Source organism: Cottoperca gobio, chromosome 19 (assembly GCF_900634415.1).
Source record: "Cottoperca gobio chromosome 19, fCotGob3.1, whole genome shotgun sequence".
In the NCBI taxonomy this organism is placed as follows: Eukaryota; Metazoa; Chordata; class Actinopteri; order Perciformes; family Bovichtidae; genus Cottoperca; species Cottoperca gobio.
Window position 1 is genome coordinate 1,822,984 of NC_041373.1, and position 15,409 is coordinate 1,838,392.

The following is a 15,409-nucleotide window of genomic DNA, read 5'->3' on the forward strand; positions in this document are numbered from 1 at the left end:
AGACATGACACAAGGGGAAGGGAACATTTCAAAAAGTGAAGTGAAGTGCATGACGAGACTAGACATGAGTGAATCTAACTACACAAAGTGCACATGACAACCACAGACTAACTTTAAACTAAACAAAAACCTGACCTAAACATGAACATGAATACAGTTAACATAACTGACGAGACACAACACAGCTTTTTGGTCTGGATTAAGAATGTTCTTTCTACAAAGCTAGCTAGATATATAACTACATGGGAAATAGCCACAGGCATGAATTATATTTATCCAGCTGCACATGTTGTTGTTAGTTGACTTGCAGAAATAACAACTATTTTGTTGACATATTACTCTGATTGTTATGTCAAATATTAAGTGAACTGCTCCTAGAAACCGCTCCCACTTCTGTGTCGACAGAAAACAACGTCTGCTGACTCGTTAGGGTATAAAAACAAAGTAGATCCCACTCCAAACTATGAACACGTCAGAATGATGTCATGAAGTGAAGGAAAATGTCGGACCAGTCATCACAACAACTGTACTGTCAGACACTGTAAGATATGTGCCTTTTTCTAGTTCAACTGCTGACTGCACAAATGGAATCACTTCCTCTTATTTTTGCTCAAATTGAACAAACACTTACACAATGACAAGAATATGACAGCTGGGAGACCTACTGCTCTCCTAATCTCAACCCCCCCCCCCTTTCTCTTTAACACTCCATCAGAAACGACATGGGAGAGACCGTCCAGTGCACCTGGGACCCCCAAGACCTCCCTCCGCCACAAGACCTCCCTGCCAACAGGTACTACAAATTTATGTAGTGGCACAAAGCACCCGCTCATGCACACCAAACATACTTCCTGTGACTCATTTTATCTGCAGATCTGCTGGCCTACTGTGTCTTTGTGTTGGCCCTGCTCTAAAGGCAGATACACAGAGACAGACACTAAGGTTTGTGTGATGTTTGTCATTCTAATGGGAGCAGCCCCCATTCATTTGTATCCCTTTGATTATAAACCAACTACACTAAGTGTTTTAGTAGCTAAGACATTAATTTAGTTTACATTTTTTTAAATTAAGAATTTATTAAGGACTTTGCACATAAACTCAGTGATTGATTTAGGAATAGCTAGCGAAACCCAATCCAGATCTCAGTTTTTTATTATCCGTGCTTGCCCTATTAAAGACATTTATCAAGCAACAAAACAAAAGGACATTTCAGCACTGGCTTGATTTAACTCATAAAAATAGGTGAATTTTCCCAGGATCAGCACAAATTTACAGCCCATCTGCAAACACCAAAGAAGTAATGACATTTCTTTCTCTCTCTCTGTCTTGATCTCTCCTTTTTTCTCTTCTTTCTCTCCAGTGAATGGATTTCCCTTGCATCATGTGGAAGAGTCACACAGTCTGGTTAGGAAAAGCAGTACAGAGCCACAGGTAAAGCTGTCTGATTATTGTTATCCCTGTTCCTCGAGAACATGTCACACACCCACCGCAGTGAGTATAAGAGTGTCAATTAAGCAATTAGCCATGAGAAGCCGTAAGTCACAGTGATATTACAACAGCTAAGGGCCGATGTTAGTGGCGACACAGAGCCTAGCTGTTAAAATCACCGGCCTCAAGTGGTTAATTTATAAAACGCTTACTACCTGGCAAGGTTTTCTAAAATAAACACACTGCAACATAAAATTAAACCATTTATTGATAACAAATAATCATTTGACCGCCAAGCAACCTTCAGCGACCGAGCATAGTAGACACACAGACGCTGTGGAGCTTGATTAAAGATTGGGGTGATTATTCTCACACACACACACACACACACACACACACACACACACACACACACACACACACATTATTTAATTAATAATTATTTAATGAATCATTTTTAATTTTTGTGTACTTTTGTATTTTGATACTTTAGCCACATTGTTTCTTTAAACTTTCATGCCAACAAAGCATCGTTGAATTACATTGAATTAATTAATTAATTAATTAATTAAATTAAGAGTGAGAGCTGAAGCTGAGAAGAGCTTGACAGACAGATGAAAACACCTATGGGTGGGGGAGGTCACACCATGGGTTTTTATGTGGTATGTGCCATTTTGCTACCAGGGTACCCTATTCAGGTGCTTTAATGATGTACTGAATCGATTGTCAGAAGATTATTTAGAATTTTAATAAGCCTTAATCAATTAACTTATTTATCCTATAAAAGCACAATCAAAATATAAGTTAAGATACTAACGTTAATGCTTTTCTTTTCTTTGAAATCTTCAAATCATCATCAATTAAATACTTTGGTTGCAAATCTGATCTGAAAATAACAATCAATTAAAGGCTCACTGTGTAGTTCTGAGCCACCTTCTCCAAAGAAACAGGGCGCAGTATTTCACCTCTAAACTGGCTCAATCTAAATTCATCAATCAAAACCATCAGTTATTAAAAAACAACTGTAGTATTATCCTGTTTATATTTTATATATTGTATTCTAATTTAATCTTTATATTGTGTATTGTATTTGACAGCTATATACCTCTCTTTTCTAGTGTTGATATATTTACATGTGGAGCTTAGATATCAGCTTCTAAGCAAGGTACTTAACCCTGAGTTACTCCAGGGGGACTGTCCCTGTAGTCAGTCCACTGTAATTCACTCTGGATAAGAGCATCTTCTGAATGACTAGGAAAAACCTTGTTTTGAGTTTCAGTTCTTCCAGTCAAATGTTTAGAGCTCAAATAAGCCTGAGGCCACTAACACCCAATCAGCAGTATAACCGTATGTGAGGTAGCCAGAAGTGATGATGATGTATACCTGCGCTAAACTTTGCCTTGACAGCTCTATGCTCTGCACGCTACCTTAAGGCTGAAGGCAGCTTTAGAACTGTAGGGTTTCTTTTAACTAGGGGTTGGTTTTGATACTTTACATTTTCCGATATTCATTTTGATCTGTACCAAAAACTTTTAGAGTTGCAATAATCTGTTTTTGGGCCACATTTGTAATCAGTATGCTGGAAATTACACGTTTGACACATTGTGGCCTTCTTAATGTGTGTATATGAATATGTTAGCAGATAGTTAAAATATACAGACACAAAGCAATTAATCTGGTCACCTGACACATTTTTGCAATGTCAAAAAGGACCTTTTGTTGATTTGTTATGACATATTTAGTCTTCAATGTTGAACTTCAAAGGAGGCGGTCCCGGAATAATGATGCAGTTCAGAAATATTAGTTTTCTTTCTGTCAAGGCAAATGGAAATTGACATTTTTATTTATTGCTATTATTATTTATTATTATTATTAGTGTTATTATATTCATATTCATATTATATGTCTACTTATTCACTAAACTAAACACTTAGCACCTGTCTCGTCTTGCACATTGTGTCGTGCACTTCCACCTCAGGTTGAGTCATCCAGTCAGGTTGTCCTGATCTCAGTCTATCAAACAGTCAACACTCCTGCTGAAACACTAGAAACTTGTTACAAAACCTGCCATCCTCCCCCTGTGATTTACATTCAGCAGTATACTTAAGAAATAGGCTGCTAAGAACCAATCAGATTGCTTGATTTGACATGTCCATTTTATAATGAGGCTTAATCAGCGCTGGACTCTCACCCGTCTAATGAGGCCACCGCCGCTTAACACCTAACAAGACAAATGGAAGCGAGGAAGATGCTGGCTCTGAGTTCATATTTGAAATGGGCCCTTGCTGACTTCAGAGAAAGATAGAAAGAAACCAGTGGTACTAGTTCAGGATGTGTGAATGGAAACATAGCTAGTGTGGTTTTTAGTTTTCAGAGAGTTTACTCCGTCTTAAGAGTGAGATGCTGTTCACACAGTAGCCAGTTTAAGTCAGACTTGAGTAGGCATGAAACTTAATACCTGCTTCAGGTCAGGTTGGGTTCTTGGTCTGCCAAGGTTGTCTATGTCCAGCTAACAACACGGTAGAATACAACCAGACACAATCACAACATTGTGGTTCTCTCTCCTTTCGGCTTTGTTTTGATCTACACCAACTCCTGAGAGAAAGATGTGACTCCGCTTTTACAGCGGGCCATAAAACCAGGTGAGGGGAACTACTCCCTGTGGTTTCCCCTCTCATATTACATGTAGTCATTTCATCCATTGTAATTAGTGCAGTTTTTCATAAATAATGGTGTATGATATCATCTTTCCACATATCAGATCTCTCTCTTCATTCATAGAGAGTTAGAGCAGATCAATCCTAATCCCTTGATCATAATTAACCAGGCAGGCAGGGTGCAGTTATACAGGATCCAGCCACCACTTTATCATGCTGTCTCGTCAATTATTTCCTTTGCTGCCTCTTACACTAATGCATACCCAGTCATTCAACAAATATAAGTTTGTTGCTGAGGATTCAAGGTCCTGTTCTCTTGTCTATCTTTTTATTTTTAGTAAGAGAGGAATTCCCTTTCATCTCACTTTATATGTATTTATTCTCTCATCATCTCTGTCCCCTTTGTACACTCTCACTCTGTTGGTTCACTCCGGACACTGCAAAGGATTCTAAGTTTAAGTGTTAAAAATCACACACACACATACACACACACACACACACACACACACACACACACACACACACACACACACACACACACACACCAGCAGCAGTAGAGAGCACCAACAGCACTCGCCAGGAAAACAACTGTGAGCGTGCGAGTGACCATGTGTATGTTGAGCAGTCATGTCTGACAGGCAGGATGGAGGTTTTGACAAAGCGTCCTTCTTCTCTCCGCAGAGCCCAGTATCAACGTCGCCCACCAGGAAACAGAACAAGAAGACCACGGTCACAGTGAGTGGAGCACCTAACCGGAACTCTTAACTAACCATGAACTCACCCTGGCTCTCTTCTTGAAGGAACACATTTTATACCACAATAAAAGTTTAAAAAAGGAAAAAGCAATTTCCTGCAAGATAGCACAGGTGGGATTAATTTTTTCAGATCAGTTGAGGCCATACAAATATGAATAACATTAATACACATATTAATTACTCCTATGAAATGTTTTTGCTGCTGGTTTTCAGTTGCACAACAGTGTACACAATAGTTACACAGTGAAATCATTATATTCAGCATCTAGGTTCTCAACCTTTTGTGGGCCAGCGCCCCCCATTATCCAGGTCCCTTACCGCCCCCATCAAATAAAATGTAGGCTAATTGTCTCCCCTGAATTTTTATTTTAATTATTATTCTGTTTGTATTATTCTGATTATTATTATTCTTAGTATTTATTATTTATATAACATATTGATTATATTAATTTAGTATTTTAATTCTTATATTTTTATTATTATTAGGCTGCTATATTATATTATTATAAAAACTCAAATTCTCTGAGATTGAAGTTGCATAATAACATTTCTAAATAATAATAAATATTATATTATTAAAAATATGTTTTGTTGTTGTTTTTACCTTCAATTGACCTAATACGCCAGTTACCCAGGGAGCAAACAAAGACATTTTATTCAGGAGTGTTAAACAAATGCAACGGTAAGAAGTTTGAGATTCAAACTTTAATCTGTGTCATAGACCTCAGCCAATCAGAAACGGGTAAGACATTCAAACTTTAATTGGTGTTAAACACAGCAGTCTCAGAAATGCGAAACAATTTGCACTCTTAAGTGTTCTAACGATAAATAGCAGCCAACAAAGGAACAAGTCTGAGGCGCTGCCCCTCCAACGGAACCCCCTGAAATTCAGTTGTTTTTAAAAATACAGTTAGGTCCATAAATATTTGGACATTGACACAATTTTCATAATTTTGGCTCTGTACACCACCACAATGGACTTGAAATTAAACAATCAATATGTGCAGACTTTCAGCTTAAATTTGAGGGTATTTACATCCAAATCAGATGAATGGTGGAGGAATTACAACACATTTTATACGTGGTATCCCCTTTTTAAGGGACCAAAAGTAATTGGACAAAGTAACATAATCATAAATCAAACTGTCACTTTTAATATTTGGTTGCAAATCCTTTGCAGTCAATGACAGCCTGAAGTCTGGAACCCATAGACATCACCAGACCCTGGTGATGCTCTGCCAGGCCTCTACTGCAGCTATCTTCACTTCCTGCTTGTTCTTTGGGCAGTTTCCCTTCAGTTTTGTCTTCAGCAAGTGAAATGCAAGCTCACTTGGATTCAGGTCAGGTGACTGACTTGGCCATTGCAGAACATTCCACTTCTTTGCCTTAAAAAACTCTTTGGTTGCTTTTGCAGTATGCTTTGGGTCATTGTCCATCTGCACTGTGAAGCGCCTATGAGTTCTGAAGCATTTGGCTGAATATGAGCAGATAATATTGCCCGAAACACTTTAGAGTTCATCCTGCTGCTTTTGTCAGCAGTCACATCATCAATAAATACAAGGGAACCAGTTCCATTGGCAGCCATACATGCCCACGCCATAACACGACCACCACCATGCTTCACTGATGAGGTGGTGTGCTTTAGATCATGAGCAGTTCCTTCCCTTCTCCATACTCTTCTCTTCCCATCATTCTACAAGTTGATCTTTGTCTCATCTGTCTATTGGATGTTGATCCAGAACTTTACAGGCTTTTTTAGATGCGTTTTTAGCAAACTCTAATCTGGTCTTCCTGTTTTTGAGGCTCACCAATGGTTTACGTAGTGTGGTGAACCCTCTGTATTTACTCTGGTGAAGTCTTCTCTTGATTGTTGACTTTGACACAGATACACCTACCTCCTGGAGAGTGTTCTTGATCTGGCCAACTGTTGTGAAGGGCTTTTCCTTCACCAGGAGAAGAATTCTTCTGTCATCCACCACAGTCGTCTTCCATGGTCTTCAAGATCTTTTGGTGTTGCTGAGCTCACCAGTGCGTTGTTTCTTTTTAAGAATGTACCAAACAGTTGATTTGGCCACACCTAATGTTTTTGTTATTTCTCTGATGGGTTTGTTTTGATGTTTCGGCCTAACGATGGCTTGCTTCACTGATAGTGACAGCTCTTTAGACTTCATATTGAGAGTTGACCTCAACAAATTCCGAAAGCAAATACCACACTTGAAATCAACTCTAGACCTTGTATCTGCTCCTTGTAAATGAACTAATGAGGAAACAACACACACCTGGCCTGCAGCCAACAGATTCAACATCACTGCTGCTGTTGATACCAATATTATTAAGAGCAATCTTTGGATACCCATTGTGCTGATTGCTGCGGGCCAAAGTAGAACTTCAGAGTATTGAGGGAGAGAGCTGAACGATGAATCCTAGAAAGCTTTGTGTTTGTGCGTGTGTGTACGTGTGTGTGTGTCTCAGGTTGTGGCATGTTGATACATATTGAGCAGCAAAATAGGTCATTCAATTATTTGAAACCTGGGATTTAAAGGTTGAATTTGTCAATGGAGTGGATGGTGTCTCAGGGGCTGGATTTAAGGTGGTTAAAAAAATCGAGTGCTCTCATTCGATTTAATCTACATGCATTTGTTGGTGTTTTTATGTGTACGCGTAAAATATATCTGCAGAGTTCTGCATGTAAAGACTCTGTTGATTCTGATGACTGAGTGGAAACCATACTTCATTACCATACAGCGCAATGGGCCCGATGACACTATCAAATATTTTAAGCCAGATTTTAATTGGAATTTGTCTCTTAATTGCATTTAGAGCTCTTCAAGCTTTTTCTTTTACTGCATTCACTGCCCTGTTCAAACTTCCTGATGCTATTGTGGTTAAACCAAGGTATGTATAGCTCATACTACGTTTGATGATATGGTTATTTATGGTTAACTGGTATTCCTGTGGCGTTTTTGAAAAATCATGACATTCTTCATATTTACTGCCAGGGCCCAGTTCTTGCAGTACTTTTCGACTCTGTCCAGCTGTTGCTGTAGTCCTTGTTCAGTAGGAGACAGTAGAACAAGGTCATCAGCATAAAACAGAAACTTCACCTCTCTATATAGGAGGGAGAGGCCATTGATCCAACTGAACATTTACATGGGGGAGCTGGGATGTGTGGATGTATCAGGAGGTGCGGAGAGTTGTTGGGCTAGGTGCAGAGCAGAGAGGGTGGGTCTGGGACACTTGCAGGGAGAGTCCGTGTCTCTGTACTTATTGTGGGCACTGATAATAGTTGGTCTGTCAGGTGTTGGACTTGCTTGGTGAAGGTGCTTACTCCATTCTCAGCACATTCCTGCCAGATGAGAGGCACAGAAACTCTGGGGATGATGCCCCGGATGCTGAGTTAGTAAAATACATTTAAGGAACATGAATGCATACAGATAGAGAGGGTATTGGGCACTCATCGTCTTCACTGTAGATGGAATCAGTGAAAAATATGAGGTTGTTTTTCTTCCTTGCTTCTTTTTGTTGGGCATAGTTAGTGAAGAGGACCTCTGGGTGTTCCCACAGTGTTCTGCTTGTGTTTCTTCCTAGCTTTTACACTTTTACATTCTCTCATACAATCTCTCTGCTCTCTTCTTTGACAGCTGTGATGTTCTTATCTGCCTGCTGGACAGTTTCCATGACGACCACTTGTTTTGTTCCGAGGGAAGCTAGGCTAATTGTTAGCCTTTCTAGCCTATAAACACTTAAATTTTTTTTTCTTCTTATCTTTATAAAATAATTCACAAATAATAATCTTTCGCTCCCTTCTTCAGTACAGCTCCTGGCACCTCTTTCTCTATTTCTGTCGATCAATGAGCTACATGACAAAGATTTTAATTTGGAAATGATAAAATGTTCTCTTAATTGCAATTAGAGCTTTTTCTTTTAGTGATTTCACTGCCATGTTGAAACCTCTCTCTCTCTCTCTCTCTCTCTCTCTCTCTCTCTCTCTCTCTCTCTCTCTCTCTCTCTCTCTCTCTCTCAGATTAACTGTGTGACGTTCCCGTCGCTTGCATGCATCCCGGAGCAACAGCTGCTGAAACCAAACGAATGGAGCTACTGTGACTTCTTCTGGGTAAATTCACCTCGGCATTTAAGAGACAAAAAATGTGTCGTCTACTGTCCCTGAGCACAACTTACCCAAAATAAAGAGTTTTGGTTATGTTCATCTGTTCATAAACACGTACATTCTCTCTGGACTGGAGGGTGCTCCACAAAGCGATATATTTTGTTTTTGTTTTGTGTCTGCACTATAGGAAGATTAAAAAGAGTTGCGAGCAACGTCTCTCCCTCTCTCTCTCCCTTATCTTAAACCTTATCAAGTTAGTTTTCACAAATACGTTTGTTTTCTGTGAAATAAGCAAGTGACCTGTTTTGACCCCCTCAGAGAATCAAAATCAAGAACTGTTAAGAACCGAAATCGATAGGCAGAAATGGAACCGGAACCAGAATTGTTAAAATCCAAATGATACCCAACCCTAGGGTCAAATCAAGACCAGTACGCTAACACCAAACAAGTGTAAGCTTATTAGAATAATGAGCAATCAAAAAAAGAAAAAAAGAACATCCTTTCAAAAGGTGATTGTTCTGTTGACATTGCTGCTTGCCCCACTAAATAGACATCTTGAGTCTAAATGAAAACAACACAGGATCCTTTTCATCTTTCAACAAGACTCCATATTTATCTCATACTGCTTATCCTGCATGCTGATCAACGCATCAGCTGGAGTGCAGTGAGCCAACTGGCCTCTGCTGCTCTGTTTGGACATCTTCCACCCCTGCAGTGTAATCTCTACCCGATGTGGTGTTTGGCTCTAACACACTGTAGTCATGCACACGTAGGTGAGAACATAGTGGAAGGAAAGAGTGAGTTGGGAAAGTGGACACCAGAGCCAGGGAGTGGCAGGACAGTCAATCTCAAACCTCTAGGTTTTGATCTCTGTTTTCAAGAATTTATGAGCTTAATAATCCATTTGTTTACATTCTCTTTCTGCATTATTTAGATTTTTTAAAACATCATGTAAACAAAAAACACATTATTGGAATTACTGAAATTTTGTATAGCTTGAATTCTGAAGAGAATTCTGAAGTCGAAACCTTGTTTCAGGGCCATGTGTAATAATAGTACATCTACATGAAATATTTCATATGGAAAAAATGCTGTGACAGAGGGCTTAAATTAAATATTCTTAGTCATAGCGGAGAATTCTTGAATTCAAAAGGATTTAATTAAAACTGCCTGAAACTGGTACTGACACAAAGTTTCACGGGGTTATGAGTTCCACGGGTTAATATTTATGTCTACTTGGGGACAGTGAAACAAATTGAAAACACAACTATGACTTATTATCACCTAATAAAGAATTTCAAGACATTGAGCATTAGCAATTATTTGTCCACATGACAAATTCACTATTAATATTCATTTTAGCTCTCTTTTGTTATTCATAAACTACAGAGGGAAATATCTGTCTCTTTAGCTGCCAAATGCTCCGATATTTTCTGAAAAAAGTGAAATAAATAATATTGAAATAATTTAGTGGAGCAGTATGTGAGAACACAAATGTCCAATTTATTCGAGCAGACCTTAAATAGTTTACAAAACAAAACAATGAGCTGAAAGAAACTAAAATACACAGGTACAAAATGATTTTGCAATTGCTAAACTTGCACAAATAAGATGGGTAATACTCACAGCACCTCAAAGGGGTGAAATACAACCCTAACTGCGTTGCCAAGCAAATAGAGTCTCACTGCTCCTGGGCTATTTGCATGTATTTACATTAGGTAACAAGCAGACATTTGGTGCAAAATTGTTTATATTCTTTCTATGCAAATGGGCCTCATTGCAAAACCAGTCCAATTGTCCAAATATCAGCGCAGTTACAGAGACATTTTAGTGTCGTCAGAGAGTTGGTGGTAACTGGAGTGCATTTATAAGGGGGGACTTCCCACAAGGATACACTGGAAAGCACAAGGAAGAACGAAGAGAAGGAGGCCGCCGCTCTGGAGGCCGGCCAGGAGGCAGCTGGGGAAGAGCTGTGGTCTCGAGAGGCAGCAGGGGGACATCTGGGGTCTCAAGAGGCCGCAGGGGGAGAGCTGGGTCTCAAGACGCAGGGGGAGCACTGGAGCCTGTCGCGGCCCGGCAGCAGGAATGGAGGGCTTTCGCGGCCCGGCAGCAGGAACGGAGGGCTGTCGCAGCCCGGCAGCAGGAATTGAAGACCGGGAGGTGAAAAGACTCCTTTTCAGAGGCCTGGGAGTCCTCTGCACACTCCGAGGACCTCCCAGGGCCAGGCGAGTGCCCAGAAATGGCTCAGGGGGAAGGATCGGCGGGGTTAGACTGGCAAAGTGGGGTGTCCACAAAGTCCTTGAGCCATTCGGGAAAAAACTCTTCAGTCCCTGCTTCTTAGCAATGTCCTCTTTTGCTAAACGTAGCGCAGCCTGCCGTATCCTCCAACAGGGTCTCCCTTAAACTCCCTAAAAATACTAATTAAAGTGTATGCTAAATCATAGATCTCCTCGTCCCCAACGTCTGCTGGTTCCATAGTTGGTCTGTTCGTACTGTCACGGTGGAGAAAAGGTGAGGACCCAAATGCAAAAAGAGAGCTTTATTCAAAAAGCTTACATTTATCGATTATCTGGGTTGAAAACAACATCACTATTAAGAACAAGTATCCCTTGCCCCTCATCAATTCAACCTTCGAGCCATTACATGAACCTACCGTCTTCTCCAAGCTCGCTTACCATTTGGTCCACATACGGCAGGGGGATGAGTGGAAGACGGCATTCAACACCCCCCTTGGTCATTTTGAATACCTCGTGATGCCATTTGGACTCACCAATGCTCCCGCCGTTTTCCAGGCTCTAGTGAACGAGGTCCTCCAAGACCTGCTGAATTGTTCTATATTTGTTTATCTGGATGACATTCTGATTTTTTGCAGCACTTTGGACATGTACAACACGTGCAACAAGTTCTCCAAAATAAATTGTTTGTGAAGGCCGACAAATGCAAGTTTCATGTGGACTTCCTGTGATACATTATCGAGAGGGGACATGTCAGGACGGATCCAGAGAAGGTTCAAGCAGTGGCCCCAACCTACCAGTCGGAAGCAGCTTCAGCGTTTCTTGGGTTTCGCCAACTTCTATCGCCGGTTCATTAGGGACTACAGCCGTGTTGCCGGACCTCTCAATCAACTCACATCCCCGGCAGCATCCTTCTCATGGACTCCTCAGGCTGAGGCTGCATTTACAGAGCTGAAAAGACGGTTTACGTCAGCTCCAGTCCTCATTCATCCCGACCCAGCTATGGAGTTTATCATCGAGGTGGATGCCTCCAAGGGAAGTCAAACGGTATGTAAGGGTATTCTGTCCCAACGCACTACCACGGACCAGAAGCTCCATCCTTGCGCGTTTTTCTCCAGACGCCTGTCTGGAGCTGAACAGAACTACGACGTCGGCAACAAGGAACTACTCGCGGTTAAGCTGGCGTTTGAGGAGTGGAGACACTGGTTGGAGGGGACCGAGCAGCCGTTCATCGTCTGGACGGATCACAGAAACCTGGCTTACATACCATCCGCCAAGAGATTAAATTCCCGCCAAGCTTGCTGGGCATTGTTCTTCGGCAGGTTCAATTTCACAGACTTTTGGTCCAGGTTCCAAGAACGATAAACCTGATGCTGTGACCAGACAGTCTTCCATTGACCAGGATTTGGCCGCTCCTGATACTATTGTTCCATCTTCCAGCATAGTGGGCGTCGTTACGTGGGAGATAGTGGGAGTTATCAGGAATGCTCAAAAGGATCAACTTGATCCTGGTAATGGTCCTAATAACCGTCTGTTTGTTCCCGATTCTGTGCGCTCCCAGGTTCTTACATAGGTTCATGCCTCTGTTAGTCTTTTCTCTGGCTATCATCTACAGACTAATGTGCAGACGGAGCGGGCCAACCAAGACCTGAGGACCATGCTGCGGTGCGTCACAGCTCAGAATCCCTCTTCCTTTGCGGTGATTGCGGTGCCCTCAGTCCAAGTTCATCTGCATCGCTGCAGGAAGATTTCGAAGAATGCCCGCTCGGCTCTGCTGAGGACCACGGAACGTAACCAACGTGGCCCGTGTGTGTGGTCCTGATGTGGTAGTGCAGGAGCTAATTTGGTTTGTGGATTGAGGGGGGGCGGTGATCGAGAATGGGATATTTGATATTTGAATATTGAATGATTGAATGAGTTGATTTCCGGGGGTGTGGCGTGGAGGCACTATTGTGGGTCGATGCGGGTCACATTGAAGGGTAGTGATAAAAAATTATTTTATTTCAAAAAGTAGGAAAGGAAAAATTAAAATAGGAACTTGTGATGTTAAATATATAGAGTTTTATTATTTTAAGCACTTTATTTTAATGTAATTGTACAAATGAAAAATATGTAAATAAAGTGTTTTTTGAAAAATCAAAATAATGTCTGTCTCTCTCTCTCTATATCTCCGTCTGTCTCTTTCTGTCTCTCTGCCTCTCTTTCTTTCTTTCTCTCTCTCTCAACTGAAAATGTTACCTACTATACCTTTAATCAATCAATGGACTTAAATAAATAAATACATTATTCAGTGATAACTACATCATATGCATCATATCAGAGAGGGATTTGCCTGATTGTGTGTTAATGCTTCACTTAATGCATTACTTTTTCCCTGCATGCAGCCGGTGGTTTATTTGCTCAGGGTGTGATGTCCTCCTGTTTGTTGATAAGTGTTTGTTTGTTCAATGTGTTTTTCGTGTGCTTGCTGTGTTTATCTCGTAGACTGATAAGAAGGATTCCCAGGGCAACGACTGCATCACAGGATTTGAGGTTTTGCTACAAAAACAGCTGAAGGGGAAACAAATGCAGAAAGAGATGGCAGAGTTCATACGAGAAAGGTATCAGATGTTCATCAGCCATCTTTTTTTCACACTTCATCCTCAGGTTACCATGAAAACCAGAAAATTGTCATTAGAACAAACCATTTCCTCTTTCATACATCATGTGTTGCACAACACAGGAAAGGCGCATGAAAGAGTCCGATTGCGTAAAGACTGTGTGGTAATAAAACTATCTACTTCCCTCTCAGGATAAAGATAGAAGAGGAGTATGCCAAGAATCTCTCCAAGCTCTCCCAGATCCCTCTAGCAAGCCAGGAAGAAGGGTGAGTGAATGAGAAAGACAAACTCCTCTCATAGAGTAGCTAGATCAACATTAAAAAATAAAAAGGCTACATGTCAACACTTGGAAAATAAGTCCAAGTGTGCAGTCGCTTAAAATGTGGGAAAATATATAAATGGCTGCAATGGCACATTGCTAATTATCAAGCAAGAATGTCACCTGTTTTTTTTCACCGGTTCCAGCTTCTCAAATATGAGAACGTCTTTTTATGGTTTTATATCATTGTAACTATAATGTTATGTAATGTTTTTGACTGTTCCCTCAATATGCTCTTATGCACTCTTATTTTGGTGCACTTCTTATTTGTTACTATCTGTGCCGCGGTGTGCACAACATAAAGACATAATGCGGCAAATTTGATCGGCCAAAAAGATTGGATATATGACACCGGTCGCAGATAATTTTCGATCATCTCACAACTGGCTGGTTTTGACTGGTGGCCGAACGATCAGTGCATCTCTAGTGATTATTGCTTTTAGGTATTTACCAGTGTTATTGCCAGGCTGACATTCAGCTGAAGGCTAGGGCTAATGGACAGTTTTGGAACTTACTCACAGAGGAAAAGTACCCAAACATGAGGAAATGTGCTACTTCCCTGACTGCATTATTTGGCTCTACTTATTTATGCGAGTCAGCCTTTTCCCACATGAAGATTATCAAATCCAAGTACCGATCCAAGAGGACTGATGGTTTTTTGATGCTACATCAACAGGCTCTTTGATGCAAAGAGTAGTGCTCAAATGTGCTTGATTAGGCTGGTCCAATCTGTACTTACTACTGGCTGGGTAAAATCTGAAACTCTATTGTGTTATTGTTGACTCTGTTCAAGTTCTCTTTGTGTTGGCCTGTCCAACTCAAACAAAAACTTACACCATCCCCCCTGAACCCACCGACCAGCTCCAGACCACCAGCATCCCCCTCCCCCACCTTAAAAGTGCCATCTTTATTCTAGAAATGAGCATTAACAGGCTGATACAGAATCTCAGTAAAGCATCCAGTACAAACTTTGCCTCACCCTTCACTTTAGAAATACTGTTCTGATCAGCTGTCTCTGATGGTCAGAGACATCTTTATCACCTTACTGGAGACATGCCACATGCCTGCTTCAAAACCTCAACCATCATCCCCAAAAAACCAAGGATCACAGGACTTAACGACAATAGACCCGTCGCCCTGACCTCTGTGCTTATGAAGTCTTTTGAGCGTCTTGTCCCACATTAAAACCCACACCAACCCACTCCAGATTGCCTACAGAGCCAACAGTTCTGTAGACATCAACATTGCCCTCATATGCTCCAACACCTGGAACCTACGTCAGGTTCCTATTTGTGTACTTCAGCTCTG

The 15,409-nt window shown here is 41.0% G+C and overlaps 1 protein-coding gene across 1 annotated transcript in view; it reads left to right on the plus strand.

The window, feature by feature from the left end:
• Positions 1-15,409, plus strand: part of LOC115024736 (growth arrest-specific protein 7-like) — a 38,981-nt gene that overhangs the window by 9,039 nt on the left and 14,533 nt on the right. The window contains exons 2-7 of the mRNA XM_029456541.1: positions 716-793; positions 1,361-1,431; positions 4,767-4,820; positions 8,865-8,954; positions 13,667-13,782; positions 13,974-14,048. Of these exons, the coding sequence (XP_029312401.1) occupies positions 716-793; positions 1,361-1,431; positions 4,767-4,820; positions 8,865-8,954; positions 13,667-13,782; positions 13,974-14,048 (484 nt within the window). The remainder of the gene's footprint in view (positions 1-715; positions 794-1,360; positions 1,432-4,766; positions 4,821-8,864; positions 8,955-13,666; positions 13,783-13,973; positions 14,049-15,409) is intronic.